Raw genomic sequence first — 16,930 nt, forward strand, 5'->3', positions numbered from 1 at the left:
ATCCCGCCGCGGGCGCAGGGCCGGGACTCCGCCGCCGCCGCCCGCGCGCGCCGACCCGTCCCCAGCCCGCGCCCCGCGCAGCCGCGCAGCCGCCCGCGCGCGTCCGGGCCTCGGTCTGCGCATCCTCGCTCGGCCCGAGCCTCCCCCTTCCCGCCGCGTCCTCTCTTCCTCGCGCGCTCCCCTTCTTAGCTTCCTCCGGCCTCCCTCCCGGCCTCCCCGTTTCTCCTCCCTCCCCGTGGCCCCCACGGGCACGCATCTGGCCCTTCTAGATTGCCACGCCGAATGCGGTCCTCAGATCCCCAGCGTCAGCACCCCGAGAGCTTGTTAGCATCACTAATCTCACCCCACTGCAGGCACCTGAATCGGGGTCTGCATTTTACCAAGATCCCCAAAGACCCCAATGCACGCTCAGGTTTAAGAGGTGCTCCCGCGCAAGGTCTACCTTGGACACACCTTGTTCAGGCGCTTTGGGGGTTTATATAAAGCACTTAACTGTGCTCATTATGTCCTGGGAATCATCACAGAAGGAAGCTGAAATAGGAAGATTCCCCACTATAAGTAAACTGGGGGTGCTTAGAGCCAGAGGGAAGCCAGAGCCCAGCTCCTTGGGCTGCATCCACCTGCTTCCCCTCCAGACTCTTGGCAGCGTGTCATCAGCAGAGGCCGCTGGTGCCTCCGCATAGCCTGCCCCCTTCAATACCAGGCGGCTGGCTTGCTCTGTCTCCCCTCCCCGCAGTAAGCCCGCGCAGGCCCTGGCGTGGCCCTAATGGCCACGCGGAATTCTCCACTTTCTCAAATCCACTCCTGCCACTAGCAGTTTGCTTTGGTTGTTTACTCAGCCATCCCTTTATTCACACCAAGCGCTTAGCTGCGTGCCAGGGCCGGAGCTCTTCTCTCATGGTGGTTTTGGAGGGATGACACATTCAAACTGCTAAGCTATTTTCCCTTAGAAACTATGGACACAAGTCCTGTTAGGCTGGTATTGCAGAGTCAGCACTTTTGCCTGATTTTTTTTTTTTTTTAAATTTTGTTACATTTTCTGGCATAAACAAAGAAGATAATTATAGAGGCAGAAAAGCAAGAGGTCCCAAATGCAGACCCAGAAGTCCGTCTGTGGGAAGTGGTGATCAGTGACCTGCATGATGACCATGAAGATTAAATAAGATGATATAGGTAAGAATCAATAGGGCTCAAGGCTACGAGTGGCATGAATGAATACATAAAACCATGATATACGAACATTTAAAAAGAAATGCGATCTCAGCCTTTTTTGGCCCGGGGGGGATGGGGGACAGTACTGTTGCAGAAATAGTGGAAAGTGCTGTGTGACCCAGACATCAAGTGTTTGCTGTTGGGTATCAGCTGACATGGACAATGGGTGGTTCAGTTTAGAGTTTAAACGTGTCTGTCCTGACAGGTGAAGCAGGTGTAATTCATGAAAACCTTAGGCTTCACGAGGTCTCCCAATGTACCTGTTGTTGCAAGAAGTCAGATTTATTGCTTGAAAAAGATAAGATGAAATACATCTACTTAGTCAAAACAAAGAGACTTCTCCCAAAAAACAGCTTTCCAATGTATAAAATTCTAAAATACAAAAATGTCAATCGATTGAAAATCTATAAACATGTAATCCTAAAAACAAAACAAAACAAAAACAAAGAGCTTAGAAAGGAACCTAGACTCGTGACTCAGCGGTTGAGCATTGACCTATGATCCAGGAGATCAAGGTTTGATTCCCGGTTAGGGCACATCCCCAGTAGGGGGCAAGCAGGAAGCAACTGATCAATGACTCTCATCATTGGTGTTTCTCTCTCCCTCTCTCTGAAATCAATAAAGAGATTTTATATATATATCTCCCTTATTTCAGTGTTGATTCTCTGGTTTGGGAATCTGAGCTGTTGTTACTATTTTACTCCCCCGATTTCAGTTACTACAATTAACAGTGATGGCACCAGATAGAAGGTAAATGACAACCAGGTCATTCTTCTGGTAAACTGGTCTGATAACACCATGCAGGCTTTTTTTTTTTTTTGCAGGGGATGTTGGGGGATGGGGTTGGGGGAGGATTTGCACCCCCAGGCTAAAATAAGGCTTGCAGGTAATCTGTGGACTCAGTGATTTACTCATGTTGAGGGACCTGGAGTCCATAGATTCAAAGGGAGCAAAAAATGGGCTTCGGGGGTGATGTGAGGACCTTGGAAAGTGCTGGAATAATGTTGTAGTGTATGGATTTTTTCCTAGGGAGAACCCCCATGGCTTTCATGGGTCCCTCAAAGTCTTTATGTCTTCATGCCTCTCCAGGCCTTAGAACCTACTCTGGTTTCCAGTTCCCTACTGAGTTGGCGGCTTCCTTTCACGAGGTTCTCCCATCCACTTAAACTGCCCTTGGGGATTTTCTTATTCTTTGTGTTTTCTTACAAGATTTGAGCTCTGGAGGCTCTGTTCCCACCCTCAGCTCGTGTTCCCTTTTAGTTACATCATAGGTTTTGCAGAGAACCTCTGCTCCCCAGTGATGTAAACCTACTGCGTGGCCAAGAAAGTGTGTGGGTTTTTTCTCTTTTGTGCACATTTTCTGGGGAGAAATGTTCCCCAAATATTCTGAGACCACTGGCTGAGCAAGAACCAGCTAGTCAAACAAGGACTTAAAGATGAACCTGAGTTCGATTTCATTTTTAAAAGAAACCACCTTTATTTTCTCTTCTCATCAAAGCCATTTCTCTAAAACAACTCTTTTTTTCTGTTATAAAAACTCCTCCAAATCAGTGCTGCATCTTGGTATCTGACCAGTGATGAATTTGCCCATGCTCTCACTGTCTGGCAATATCTGTGATTTTTTTCACTTTTGATTACTTAAGAAATAAAAGCTGTGATCTTGGCAGTTTCTCAAAAAGTTAAACAAAAGCTTGCCATGTGACCAAACTATTCCAATCTCAGTTATATACCCAAGAGAACTGAAAACATATGTTCACCCAAAAACTTGTACACAAATGTTTATATCATTCATAATGGCCCAAAAGTTGAGCAACCCAAATGTATATCAACTGATAAATGGATAAACAAAAGGTGGTATATCCATACAGTGGTATATTATTCAGGCATAAAAAGGAATGATCCGCGCTACAACACAGATGAACCTTGAAAACACCGTGGTAAGTGAAAGAAGCCAAACACAAGGGGCGACATAGTGTATGATTCCATTTATATGAAGAGTGCAGAATAGGCAAATCCTTCGGCAGAAATCAGAAACAGAAAGTAAATTTGTTGTTTCAAGGGGATGGGAGATGGGAGAATTGGTAGTGACTCTAGATATGGAGTTTCTTTTTGGAATCATGGAAATGTTCTGGATTTAGTGGTGATGTTGGCAGAACATTGCCAATATACTAAAAACCACTGAACTATACACTTTAAAATGGTAATGGTGAATTTCTAGCTTTTAGAAAGTAACCCAGTGATCTTTGAGATGGTAAGAGAAAGATAAAGGTATTAGACTATTCCTGTGCTATTCGGGGAATATGAAATTTGGGGTGCATTCAGGTGGGACCTTCTGAAATCTTCAGGACCTAGTTTTAAAACTCTTCACACATGAGAATCTCCTACACAGACAACATTCCACACACCTTGCGGGTTGCCAGCTTCCCAGGCCTGCACTCCATGCCCACCAGGAGCCTGTGGCCCACAGTTTGGAGCCCTGGAGTGATTACGTCAGCAAGCTGATCTCCCCTGCCACCACCCAGACATAACCTGTGTGTTGTGTGACCATATGGTGCTGTTGTTTTGCTTTTAAGTATATAAAAAAGCTGAAGCAATTGTACCCATCCACTTTTATCCCTGTGAATCCACCCGTCCCAGTGTCATCTGCTCAGCTGACAATGCCAAGCGTCCAGGCACCCATCATACATTTACGTAGGCAAATAACCAGGACAACTGCTGAAACAATGGAATCCTCTTGATTTTACTGGTTAGAGTTGAGCTGCCAAAGGTACTGGGTTTTCATACACAGTATTAGCCAACTAGTTTGTGATCAGACTTCCAGTGACATCCACCTTCTGAAACATCTGTGAACCCAGGGGGACGCGGGGAAGAAGCAGGAGACGCGGAGCCTCCTGAAAACAGCGGCCAAAAAGCCCATGCATCCCTCCTCAAGAAGCAGAGCCGACCTGACACCGTGTAACGCTGGGGCTCCTGCCTCCCCCAGAAAACTTCCTTTTTGCAGGGAGGTTTCCATCAGAGAGCAGGAGGCAGAGAGCAGAAGACTCAGAAAGCGGGGAGGAGAGGAGGAGGGAGCTGGGTTGGCGAGAGCCCACAAGCTCAGACACAGAGGCTCCCCCATATGGCACAGGAACACATTTTGCATCACCGTGTGCACGAGATAAAGAACTGCAAAAGCTGTTTTTAAAAGTACAGCCAGGGGTCATGTAGTACGGGGTTAAAAGGTCCCAAATACCCCAATTGCCCCCAGCAGTAGAAGCCATCAATGAGACGAACACAGTAGACTGGGAAAGGCAAAGCCAAATCCCACACATTTGGTAGCTTCTGATAACATTACCGCACCATGTCAGGTACAAAAGGGGCTGTTGTTTATAATGATGACCATGACTCTTCAAGAAAAGGTTAAATACTCTCCGGTGTACTCTGTGTACTAAGGCAGGGAAGTGTGTAATACATTTTAGAAAGATTTCCCTCAAAAAAATATTAATATTTTAAAGATTCAGCACTTCAGGGGTTAATCCTCTGTTATCTGAATATTTGCTTACATGCCTCATTTTGCAACAACGCTAGTAAATGAGGCATTGCTCTTTTTAAATAATCATTAGTATCAAATTATTGGCACCATTCAGTGTTAAGTATAGGGACAGGAGAGCAGACTATACAATACAACATAAAAATACAGTTCTGATACAAATATATGCGATCAATTCCACTTAATAAGTGGTCTTAAGAAATGAACGGACAATTTACACACAAGGAAGTACAGCTAGTAAATCATCACATGGAAAAGTGCTCGGCCTTGCTAGCAATTAATGAAATAAAACAACCTTTCAAGAACAATTATACACACCTATTTCACTAGCAAAAATAAATAAAAATGGCAAAACCCAATACTGGCAGAGCTATTGGTAAATAGAAATGCTTATACATTGCTGGTGGCATCATAAATTGTAGAAGGAATTCAAGCATTCAGAGGGAATAGGGGGGGTTGAATTAGATGACCTTTAAGGTCCTTCCAACCCAGAAATTGGATCTTTCTAGAAAGCAATCTGGCAATAAAGCAAGAGTTATACAATACTTCATGCTCTTTGACCTTGCAATCCCTCTTTGGAGATACTCCCAAGGGAAGAATCCAAGAGAAGGATAATTTTTTACAAAGACATTCATAGCAGCACTATTTATAAGAGTGAAAACTTGGATATAACTCAAATATCTAATAATGGGGAGAAGTGAGGTTAACCATGTTATATGGATATAAAGACATTTAAATGGGTAGAGAGCAGGATCTTTGTTGAAAAGAGAAGATATGTGGTAGGTAGAGAAGTACAACCAAAGAGTACATACACACCGATCATACCTGTGTAAAAAAGGCGTGCGTGTTCATTGAGAAAGCGTGGGAAACAATTTGGAGGGCTAGTTTGTGGTTAGGGGGTTCCTTTATTCCTGCAAAGTTGTTCAAGTGCATAATAAAAATTTAAAAACACATTTCTTGAAACTTATAAAAAGAGAGCAGAGTTTCTTCTGGTCGAGGTTCTAGCAACAGGGTAGGAATTGATCAACTTTAGAAATAATTTTCCTTTATGGAACACCCAAATGAATCCCGACATTGAATCATCTTAACTTTGTCAGATATTTTTAGAATTCAAGCTATAATTTCCTACTTTGGGTTCAATGATAAATTATATGCATCCATATCATCTCTAACAAAGTCACACGTGAACTTATGTTTCAGATTAAGCTGAAGTACCTTACGTCCTGGTGATTGCAACTTCCCTTTCTAGTTCATCTACTCGTGTCTGAATAAAAATGAATGTTAAAGACTTTAAAAGATCTGTGTATTTACCAGTGTAAATGAAAAAACCAGCAATAAAGAATTATTCTCTCGTTAAAAATGACTCTTTAACAAACAGTCAAAGCTTGGTGTAAGTTTCAATCATACAAAATCACATGGTTGAGACTGATAGCAAAGGATTCTGCGCCTTAGTAACCCCTGTGGTTATCAACGTGTACACACAGGTACTTCTGAAAAGGAATCCCCAGTTTTCCGCTTTTCTTCTCCAAGGCTTACAAATCCTGTCTCGACTACATGGAGTAGCAGAAACACTCTAATACTCAGGAGACATAAAAGAACTTTCCCGATAAAAGTCAAGCCAGATGTTGGCTTGACCTAACCCTGGGGACCTGGGCGAACAGAGCACACATTTGCATGTTGTGCTGGAGCGAGCACACAAGCCCGAAGAAGGAGAATGACAGAAGGCACCACGCCGTCCTCCAGGCAACAGGGGGAGAGTTCACAGTTCAGTCATCAACAGTCTTTTCATCATTTTCTCTCTCTCCAGTTCCTGCCGGAGCGTCTCTGCACTGAAAAGGAGTAGGCGACAAAGTAGTGAGATAGCCCCTCGAAAATCACAAGAGCAGACTCAGCTGAAGCTGCCTCCCAGATTCTTTCTTGGTTGCAGTTCTTGACTTTCTCTGACAGGCTCCTTCAGGAACCCCTACATTTGTCAGCATGACAGTGTCCTGAAATTGTCCTGCTACTTATTGGCTTCCCCCACCAGACTTGGACCTCCTCCAGGCATTGCTCCTCAGGGGACTGACTGTGTATGTGTCATTCACCTCTGACCCCCCAGAGCCTAGCACAGGAGCTGGTACATAGCAGCCTCTCAGCAAAGGTCTTTTGAGTGATTGGGAAGATATCCGGAGGTTAGATTTCTTTAAATCATGTTTTCAATTGGTCTCGTATGCACTTTCTCCTAGAATTCCCTCCTATGTTTTAATAAACACAATTGAATTAAAATTGGCTGCTTTAAGAGATTGCTTCCTGGCCCTCAGGACCAGTTGCCTATCTATGGAACCTGCCTCCACTGTTTACACACACACGCACACACACACACACACACACACACACACACACATTCAACACTAAATTTAGTAAAGGTAGGACTTTTATGTTTTGCTCACTGCACATCCCTAGCACCTAGAGTACTGGTTAGCCTTTGAAGACATTTCAATAAATACAGAATGAATGAATGAATGAATGAGAGGGCTGCAGACATCACAACCACAATTACCCTAAAGCCTGTGCCTGCTTTCCTTGACCTACCTGGCTGCCAGAGAAACAGGCTTCCGAGTGGTGTAGATGGTCTGCACTGTGGAGATGGTCTCTGTCAAAGGCCTCAGGGTCACTGCTGGGATCAGCGGGGAAGACTGGCCAGGGCAGCACTGTAATTTACTGTCTCTAAAGTCTGCCTGGAGAGGAAACAGAAAAGAGGAAATCGATTTCAATTTGGGCTCCGTTTTCATACTGTCAGCTGCTCCCTAAGCCTTACCATACAATTCCTGTTACTTTTCAATAATAGCTAAACTCAATTGGCATTTAGTAAATGGTTTTACTTTGTGCCAGACACTATGCAAAGTACCTTACATACATTACCTCCTGACAATACTTTAAGGCACAGATCGTATTTTATCACATCTTTGACCCCATCATTAAAAGATGCACCATTTTTGCATGTGCCACAGAGAAAGAAAAATGTGGCCATTCAAACTTTGTCACACCCACTATTGTAATAAGTTTCTGATTTCAGAGATGTTAAAAGGTGGGGAAAAAAAGTGCATCTTAGAATTTATTTTATGGAAAAGGAAAGTGAGAGTGAGGCTCAGAGAGGTTAAGAATCTTCCCAAGGTCACACAGGGTACATTAAGAGCCAGTATTTAGAACCAGGATTAGCTGACTCGGAAACTGGTATTTTCACCACTATAGCAATGGTTTCCAAAGTATGGTCCCCAGACTAGCAGCATCAGTATGATCTTGAAACTTGGTAAAAATGCAAATTCTCAGGCCCCACCAAACACCTTTGGAAACAGAATGTCTGGGAAGTCCAGCAATCTGCCTTTTTATAAGACCTCTAGATGATTCTGAAACAAGATAAAGCTTGAGAACTACTGGTCTAGAGGACACTGCCTCATTTGGAGAAAATAACTATTGTTGTTTGCATTACAAAGCATGATATGCTCATTACTTTTATGTAGAAAACTTAGTATACAAAAGCAAACAAATGAAACCCTAGCCTGTGTGGCTCAGTGGTTAGAGCATCAGCCTGCACACCAAAGCATCTGGGGTTTGACTCCTGGTCAAGGGCACGTACCTGGGTTGCAGATTCATTGCTTGTGGGACATGCAGGAGGCAACCAATCGATGTGTCTCTCTCACATCAATGCTTCTCTTTCTCTCTGCCCCTCCCTCCCTCCCACTCTATCTGAAATCAATGGAAAAATATCGAGTGAGATTTAACCAAAAAATAAATAAATAAAACTGCTCTGGGTCAAGCTCTCTGCCCTTGAACTACTATCCTAAATTTTTAAACTACTGTTCTGAATCCATTCTCCCTGTCACAGGGAACATTTCCAGGTGCATCTGCCCTGTCGCTATCCTGTTAAAGTCCTTCAAAGGCTTCCCATTGCTCTTAGGACAAACATCAGAATCCCCACTGTGGCCTGCAAGGCCAAGTATCATTTTGCCCCTTCAGTGTTTGTTCCTTCCTCCCCTTCCTCTTCTCATGCCCCACTCCTTTGCTCTGCATTTTAGTCCCTCTGGCTTTCATTCCAGCCCCTTGAACATGGCATGATCCCTCCTGCCCCACAATCATGCTGTTCCCTCTGCCTCCTCCAGCTGTCTTCGAGCCACTCTTGCCCAGTTCTTAAAAGTTCCAGTGTGGTTTCTGACATTGGTTTCCTGCTCCATCTTGGCCCCCAGCTTTTCAGGAAGGGCTTCCCTGGGTGTCTCACATCACTGCCAAGGCCGGGCGGGAGGCCAGAGTGCCCATTAGGGCCAGCTGAGAGCAGAGGAGCCAGAGTTTCCAGCTGGGGAACTGTGCCTAGCAAAACTGCAGGGGTGGGATGAACACTGGAGCGGCAGCATTTAACAGCCTGGCCCCGGCCCTGTGTCTCAGCGCTCTGGTTCTTAAAGGGCAGGTGTTAGAAGGAGCTCATGACCCTAGAGATGGATGTTCTGGGAGCCTGTTTTTACCTCTGCCCATGCTCTGAAACCTGACTCAGCCACTGCACAGCCCCTCCCTCTCCATGGGACTCAAACCACCTCAGGTGGTGACCATCTTCCAGCTCCCGAGGCTCACTCACTTCACAGATCCTCCAGGTTGGCCAGAAACCCTTCGGAAGGAGCCTCAGGAATCATTTGGTTCAGGGAATTACCAACTGTGATCCCTGGGAGGAAGAGAGGGTGAGGGGAAAAGAGGAGGGACCCTGGACTCTCCGCTTGAGCCCCAGACAGCCCATGACGGTGAGCTCCTGCAGAAGTGTTCATTTAAGCAAAAGAATCGAGCAGCCGAAAAGATGCCTGAAAAGCATCGCACACTCTCGTTCGGCAGATGAGGAAACTACAACACTTAAATGTTAAAAAAACCAAAACATTTGAACTGTTTGCAGCGAGTTTCAATAAGCTGCCCAGCAACACAGAGAGAGGAGAAGCCTGTTGTCAGGACTAGCGCTCTTGTCATTACCCCGCCTGCCTGTCCAGCCTTGAGAGGCAACAATCATGCTTGACATTTGTGTGAGGGTCTGTGGCCAGTAAAGTACTTTTGAGTTCTTCATTCCTTTTGTTTCTTGCCTCAACTGAATTCAAGGAGGATATTCTTATTACTGTGTCCACTTTAAACAAGAGAAGACTGGTGTTCAGAGTGGTCAAGCGATTGACCTAAAATCACACCATTATCAAGACACAGATTCAACCCAAAAGAACAAAAACCCGGGACTCAAACAAATACCATGTCTACGCATGTTCATAGCATCACTATTTATAATAGCCAAAAGGTGGAAACAGCCCAAATACCCATCAATGAATGAATGGGTCAATAAATTGCAATATATACATACAATGGAATATTATTCCGCCATACACAGAAATGAAGTACTGATACATGCTGCTATGTGCACGAGTCTCAGAAACGTTATACAGAGTGAAAGAAGCCAGCACAAAGGTCACATGTTGTATTACTCCATTTATACGAAATATCCAAACTAGGTAAATCCAGAGACGGAATGTAGATTGGTGGCTGCCAGGGGCCAGAGGGAGGCAGGAAATGGGGAGTGACAGGTTAGTGGGTATGAGGTTTCCTTTGGGGGTGATAAAATATTTTGGAACTAGATAATGGTGATAGCTGCATGACTCTAAATGTACTAAACATCACTGAGTTGTCATTTTAAAATGGTTAATTTTGCCCTGGCCAGTGTGGCTCCGTGGTTAGAACACCAACCTGTGCGCCGAAGGGTCCCCAGTTCAATTCCCTGTCAAGGGCTCATATCTAGGTTGCAGATTCGCTCTGCTGACCCAGTCGGGGCGCATGCAAGAGGCAACCAATCAATGTGTCTCTCACATCCATGCTCTTCTCTCTCTCTCTCTTTCTCTCTCTCCCCCCTCCACTCTCTCTAAAAGTCAATGGAAAAATAAATAAATAAATAAATAAAATGGTTACTTTTATGTCTGCAAAGCTCACCTCAATAAAATAACAGATGGAGATACCCCCCCAAACCCCATCTCCTTCCGAACTCACAGAGTTGACAGTGATAGAAAGAAGCTGTGGGCATGGCTGCCTGCATTGCAGCAGAGCATGACACCTGGGAACAATGCCTTTAAATGCAGACCAGTTTTCTGGATTAAGCTACTTACGGTAAACTGTGGCCCTGCAATGAAAGGCTCGGGAAACGGGGTCACTGTATCAACTGGGAATGTTTTTATCTTCAAAAAAGAAAGAAGACAAGAGTGTTACTTTCAGATTAGGAGACAAAGCTTCGCGATCTTTGGCAGTGTACTTTTAAAATCGAGCTGAAGGATTCGGGGGAACACACGCAGAGCCTTCATTGCTGTGTAAGGAAACACCGGGGAGGTCCCTCAGGAGTGTGGCCAGTGGTTGTATCTGTGCTGTTGTTGTACTATGGGCCAGGACTCAGCAGGGATGACAGGCTGCAGTCTCACATTTGGGGGACACCTCATGTTCACCTTGCCCTGGAACCCCCTTCACTGGGGTCTGCTTGGGCCTCCCAGGCATGCTGGGCCCTGTATGTGGCCTGATGCACTGGTCAGGGTGTACAGTGAGGCAGGCCAGGGCTGCCTGGGGTGGCTGCTGACAGCTTCTCCATGGCCGAAAAGAAAGGAATAGAGACTGATGAGAGGTGGCATCCTAGGACACCGTCTATCAGAGTGGACAGAGGAGTGACTTACCTAAGCTCACACCATTAGTCCAGACGCGGACCAACGAGGCCAGAAAGCATTCCCTATCTGTTCCCTTTAGTTGTTGTAAACTCTGGGCAACAGGAGGAGCCCACACAAGCAGGTGAGAATCCCACCACTGTGGCCTCTGGGGACAGAAGGCATGGGGATCAGAAGTGCCCAGCTCCAGGGATGGCCGCAGCACAGGGCCGGCCTGGAGGAGGGTGGACACCCCAGTCTGATCAGGTAGTGGTCGGTGGCCAAAAAGAACCTTTGCTTTCATTTCTTTGTCTGGTCATTTCATCTTTGGCCCCCTGGAGTCCTTGGGGGAATGGGGGAACTAGAGAACTGCCATCAGGCCCAGGGACCTGCTGATTCTGGCACTAGCTCTGTCTGCAGCCCCAGGGCACAGAAACTGCCTGCACACCTGCTGGGGGACGCACACTCTGCCACCCGCCACCGGAGGGTTGCGGCCGAGACACCAAAGCAGCCACTGCCCACTGGCAGCAGACTTTGTGTCCCTCAGGGTCTTGCCTATGGACGCTGGGACAGCTCTCTGATGCTCCTGAGCCACTTTAATGGGGAGTAAGGTGGGACTAAGCAAGAACACATTGGGCCAGACACAGATTCGCTAAGGTTTCTGAATGGGCAGGACAGGTCTCAATCGAACTGATCTGGGAATGACAATGTCCTTGCCATATGCTCTGAGAGGTCCAGTCCAAGCCTGCCCTCCTTCCCCAAATTCTCTTCTGCCTCTTTAAGCATCTCCAAATTCTCAGAATGGACCCCACACTGCTTTAAGACTCAGGCGTCAACTGAGATTGCTGGTGGTGGCTGCCTGCAAGACAACAAGGTTAGGACTGGGGCAAAGCCACATGCTGCATTCTCCCCAAGTGGCCTAGGGGTTCCACATGGTGTTCTGAAACCAAGTGCCAAATAAAAAGTAGCATACAGATAAGACTCTCAGACCAGCATGAAGAGGAAGGGGAAAGAGGTTTATTATTACTATTAAAGAAATGTGAAAGTTGCACCTCCAAAGAATTACGTTGTAACTGCTCTAATTAAGACAAATATATTCCAACAGTTGTACTCTGTGTTGTTCGGTTGTGGCCAAGCATATCCACTCTCCCGAGGGTGCTGTCACTTGGTATAACCACTATAGCAAGGGAGCAAAGTCAAAGTCACAACACTGAACCTGGCAGGGTCTAGCCTGAGAATATGAAATGTCTGACACCAAAGGTGTTCCCTGGAAAAGTGACAAACTGGAAACCAAGCTCGTGTCCTGCAGTAAAGAATTGGTTAGGTAAACGGAGGGCCACTCACTTAATGGGACATAAACGGTCACAGAGAATGTGGTAACGAGAACATGATTGAAAGAACACAACATTGAGTGAAAAACAGGAGATGGCACGGATACTATGACTTAACTATGTAAAATTATGCACAGATAGGAATACGTATTAGCAGAAAACATGCAAAAATGAAAAATCAATGTGCTAGGTTGGGGTTATGGGTGTTTCCTTTCAAGTCATTAAGTAATAGTACTCATATTATCTTGGTAAGTAGCAAGAAAGAGCAACTTTTAAAGGTTTTATTTACAATAGAAATGTAATTGAGAATTTTCTCTTGTGGGAGAAGCTTCTATGGTCATTGAAGCTCTAGGGAAACAAAGTCTTCCTGGGTCTTGAGACCCGGAGATGAAGGGGCGGGACCACAGCCCTGTGTCCCAGTTTGACCAGTGCCAGCGGGTCTCCCAACTCTGCTTCTATCCTGGAGCAAAAGCACCTGTCAGCCGGCCTCTTCTGGAGGCTCCTGCACACCCCTGCGGCCGCCTGGTGGCTCCTGCCCGCCTCGCCTCTCCTGGCCAGGCCCCTCTCCCTGCCAGGGTACCTACCAGCCTCGTTTTGATTGGAGGGTGCATGCAAACTCCAGTGGTCTCTTCCTTCATGGGGAGAGAGAGTGGAGGAGAGCAGCGAGAGTGGGCACAGTGGGGGGCGCTGGCGGGCTCTGCCTGCTCACGAGGAGAGGAGAGAAGGGGGGAGGAGGAGGGGGTAAGGGAGGGGGAAGGAGAGAAAGATAGCACAGTGCAAGACGGATCTGTCAACTCCTGCTCTCAAGCCAGCGTCTCCCGCAGCCTGCTTCCAGCCTCTGGCCAGCTGGAGGCTAGTCCCTCCCCCTCCCTCCTCTCTCCACCTTCTCTCCACCTCTCCGGCCCTCAGCTGTCTTCACCATCTGAGCAGAAAGCCACATCAAAACCCCATTCCAGGTGTGGCAGTGGCTTCCTGGCACTCTGTTAAGGACTCTGAAGCATCGCCCAGGCCAAGCCAGAAAGAAAGCTGTGATGATGAATGGTATCGGCACTATGAGGAGGGTGGCCTCCTGCACACTGCTAACTAAGGGTCCACATTACGGCGAATCGGTGAGCAGGTGTCCAGCAGAGCGCTCCAGGAAAGAGGTATATCAGCGAGGAGGAACACAGGGTTTAGGATTGAATCTGTCATATCTCTTCATCTGTGTTCAGAAAACATACTGGCCCTGACCCCCCCTCCCACACCCATGGGCCCAGGCCTTGGCATCTCGTATTGGCACTGGGGTACTCTGCTGCTTAGCTGGGAGATGCCAAGCGTTGTGAGAAAATGCCGCGTCACTTGGGATACCAGGTTCCCTGCCCAGCCCTGGATTGTGCCATGCACCCGGCAGAGGTCCAGCAGCTGTACTGGTGAACATGAGGATGGTGAAGATGTCAGGAGAGGGCACCACTGACACGGTTAGTTTAGGTTTCAGAAAGGGGCCATTCACTCCAGAGAATAAAAACATGCATTTTTAGCCCAGGAGAGTTTCCTTAAGTAGTTGGTATGATCCTATAATGAATAAAGTACAGCCTCTGGGTAAGTTTCATTGAAAACTGATCAAGAAAATTGCAGGCCTTTTTCCTGTCCCCAAACTGATCTAACTCTTTCCTCTTTACCACTGTGAGGCTCTGGACGGCTTCCAAGGGGCTTTTACAACCATTATCTCACAATGGCCTTCATTTTAAAACAGCCTTGTTTCAAATCTGGGATGTGTAGGAATGGCATTTGCAGAGTCTAAATCCATGGGTCTAGACTCCTTTATGACTGGTTCTAAATCTGTTCTTCAGAAATAAGTGAGTCCACATTAGTTACCTGCAGTTGTTTTACCAGCTGCTTAAAATCCCCCACTGCTCTCTCTGGTCCTCCGGGTAAATCCTGCACCCCATAAGACAGTGTCTGTGGCCTACATGAAGCTGACTCCTCTCTGCCCTCAGGCTGGGTTTCCCCCACTGCCCCAGCCAGAACCACCTCACCTGGGACCCCAGATCACGGGGCCTTTGCCTCTACAGATAACAGCAGACACTCAGTGTGTGCTTTTTGAAGAAAATAAAAGTTGGCATAAATGAGCAAGAACCATGGCCATACTGCCTATAAGCCAAAATGTGTACAGCCCAAGAATGTCTGAACTGAAGATTATAATGAATGACTTCAGGCTTTGCCCAGCCTTGGACTTTTATGGTCAAGAAATGTTGATCCCCAAAGCATCTCTGACCTTTCCAAATACCCGTCTGAGTGGACTTAAACAAAAGAGCATTCCTGGCTCCTGCATTCTAGACTCTTTAGTAAATGAGCAGGAAGTAAGATTACATGTAGCAGGATACTGTTCTGAAAGACCATTTTATTTTTTTGCCTGGTATTTCCTTTGCTCTTTGGGTCTTTCCCACATTCCGGCAGCTAGGTCCTACTTGGCTTGTGAGTTTCAAAATCCGACTCTGGCGAAGATTTTGGCCTGGACAAATAATGATGAAAACTCATGAGGCTTAATCATCCAGATAAGGAAAGAGATGGCCAATGTGAGGACAGGGGAGAAAAATCAGAGGGAGAGGGAGACAATAGGGGGAGACAATAGGGAGTACTGAGCAAAGGGGCCCTGTGCCCCACTCCGTGGGCTGAGGCTGGGGATTGGAGATTAAAGCCAGAGAGGACCTGTGTCCCTGGGCTCAGGTGGAGCTGGGAGGAGGCAGGTCTCAGAGCAGAAGGGCACTGGGGTGTGTCCAGCAGATAGGGACTCACATCCTAGCAGGACAGTGATTTCCATTCCACTCCCTTCACGAGGGAAGCAGAGGGCCCTGATGACATCACAAACTAGATGACTTCCCTTCCTCTCCCTGTGCCCTGGAGAACATGGGAGACAGAAGAGGTGTCCTGATTTGACTTGAGATGAAGCTTTAGCCCCTGTGATAGAGTGAGATTTAAAATCAAAACTAAGTTATTGAGACAAATGGAAACCCCATTGTCCCGACAGCCAACGCAGGGCCCATTCTGTGCCCTTCGCAGCCTTCCTCTGGCTAGACCAACCTCCTCCCTGACACATGAACTTGACCAAACAACCCTGACCCAGAAGAGACCTGGGTTCTGACTGCCTCTGCTTTGCAGGCGGGTGAGCGGTGTACGAAGCACAGGGATCAGAGAGGGACAAGCCCCAAAGAGAAAGCATCCATTCTCCTTCCAGCTTCCCTCAGTCTGTTAACACCAACACCCTCGGTGCACTGCTCGCGCTCACACCCCTGCAGAGAACAGCAGATGAAGAGTGGGTGCTGTCTTCACTCACTTGCCTTCTCTCCCCACCCCCACCCCCACCTCTCCCATCCCAGGCAGACACCGATCTGGTTATGAAGTCTGTGGCGCCGATTCTGGGCCTGGGCGGACAGCGAGCGGCACAGGTGGTGGGACTTGGATTGCTAAATTGGGCTGCATAATCCAAGAGCTGGGAATTAGAGAGGAAAAGATCTGGGGAAAGGAGGGAACGCTGCCGCAAGAGTGAAGCGGAGAGAATGTTCTTGTGCAGAGCTCGAGGAGGAAAAGTCCTTGGCGGGGTGCAGGGGCAAGAGAATTAAGAGGGCAGCGAAAAGAGGTTCAAGAAGTGTTACCAGGTATGAACTTAATCTCGATTTTTTTTTTTAGAGATACCAGGTAGAGGCTGAACCTTTTTATTATTCTTGGCTGTTTGGACTATGCTCCTTTGGAAGCCACCCACACAGTCTGGTTCATAAGGGTGGAGAGTTACCAGGGATACACCAGCTCTGATAGTGTGTCGGTGGAATGCTATTGAATGAAGGCAAGATAATCTGTCCCCCTCATCTCTCCACCGCCCTGTCCATCCAGCTCTGTTCTCTCTTCTTTCCTCCATTCTCCATGGAACCAGGGCAATAATGTGGATCTAGTGTCCCCTTCAGCCCCAGACCTTCAATCCAGTCTCTCGTCTGCTGTCACCACACACACACACACACACACACACACACACACACACGATCCCCCGTCATCCTGACAACGAGGGCAGAGGGGGCTGCTGCTTGCATTTCTCTGACACTGGGAGGAGCAGGTGGAGGAGATGGTGGGAAGAAGACCAGACAAAGGAGGAGCAGGCTGCCAGAGCCCCTTTTCCTCTCCAGGACCCTTAGGTACCCATGGAAGGCAGGACTCTG

General features: G+C 47.1%; 1 protein-coding gene across 3 annotated transcripts in view; it reads right to left on the reverse strand.

The window, feature by feature from the left end:
- Positions 1–5,626: 5,626 nt before the first annotated feature.
- EPB41L4B (erythrocyte membrane protein band 4.1 like 4B) overlaps positions 5,627–16,930 on the reverse strand; it is a 108,330-nt gene continuing 97,026 nt past the window's right edge. For 2 of the 3 annotated variants that reach the window (XM_016213678.2, XM_087822812.1), the window contains exons 23-26: positions 13,328–13,444; positions 10,894–10,962; positions 7,313–7,458; positions 5,627–6,570 (exon numbers count right to left, since the gene is read on the reverse strand). In XM_016213678.2, coding sequence (XP_016069164.2) covers positions 6,501–6,570; positions 7,313–7,458; positions 10,894–10,962; positions 13,328–13,444 — 402 coding nt within the window. In that variant the 3' untranslated portion in view covers positions 5,627–6,500. The remainder of the gene's footprint in view (positions 6,571–7,312; positions 7,459–10,893; positions 10,963–13,327; positions 13,445–16,930) is intronic. The other variant, XM_087822813.1, reaches the window with a different exon arrangement.

Source organism: Miniopterus natalensis, chromosome 12, assembly GCF_054644295.1.
Source record: "Miniopterus natalensis isolate mMinNat1 chromosome 12, mMinNat1.hap1, whole genome shotgun sequence".
Classification (NCBI taxonomy): Eukaryota; Metazoa; Chordata; class Mammalia; order Chiroptera; family Miniopteridae; genus Miniopterus; species Miniopterus natalensis.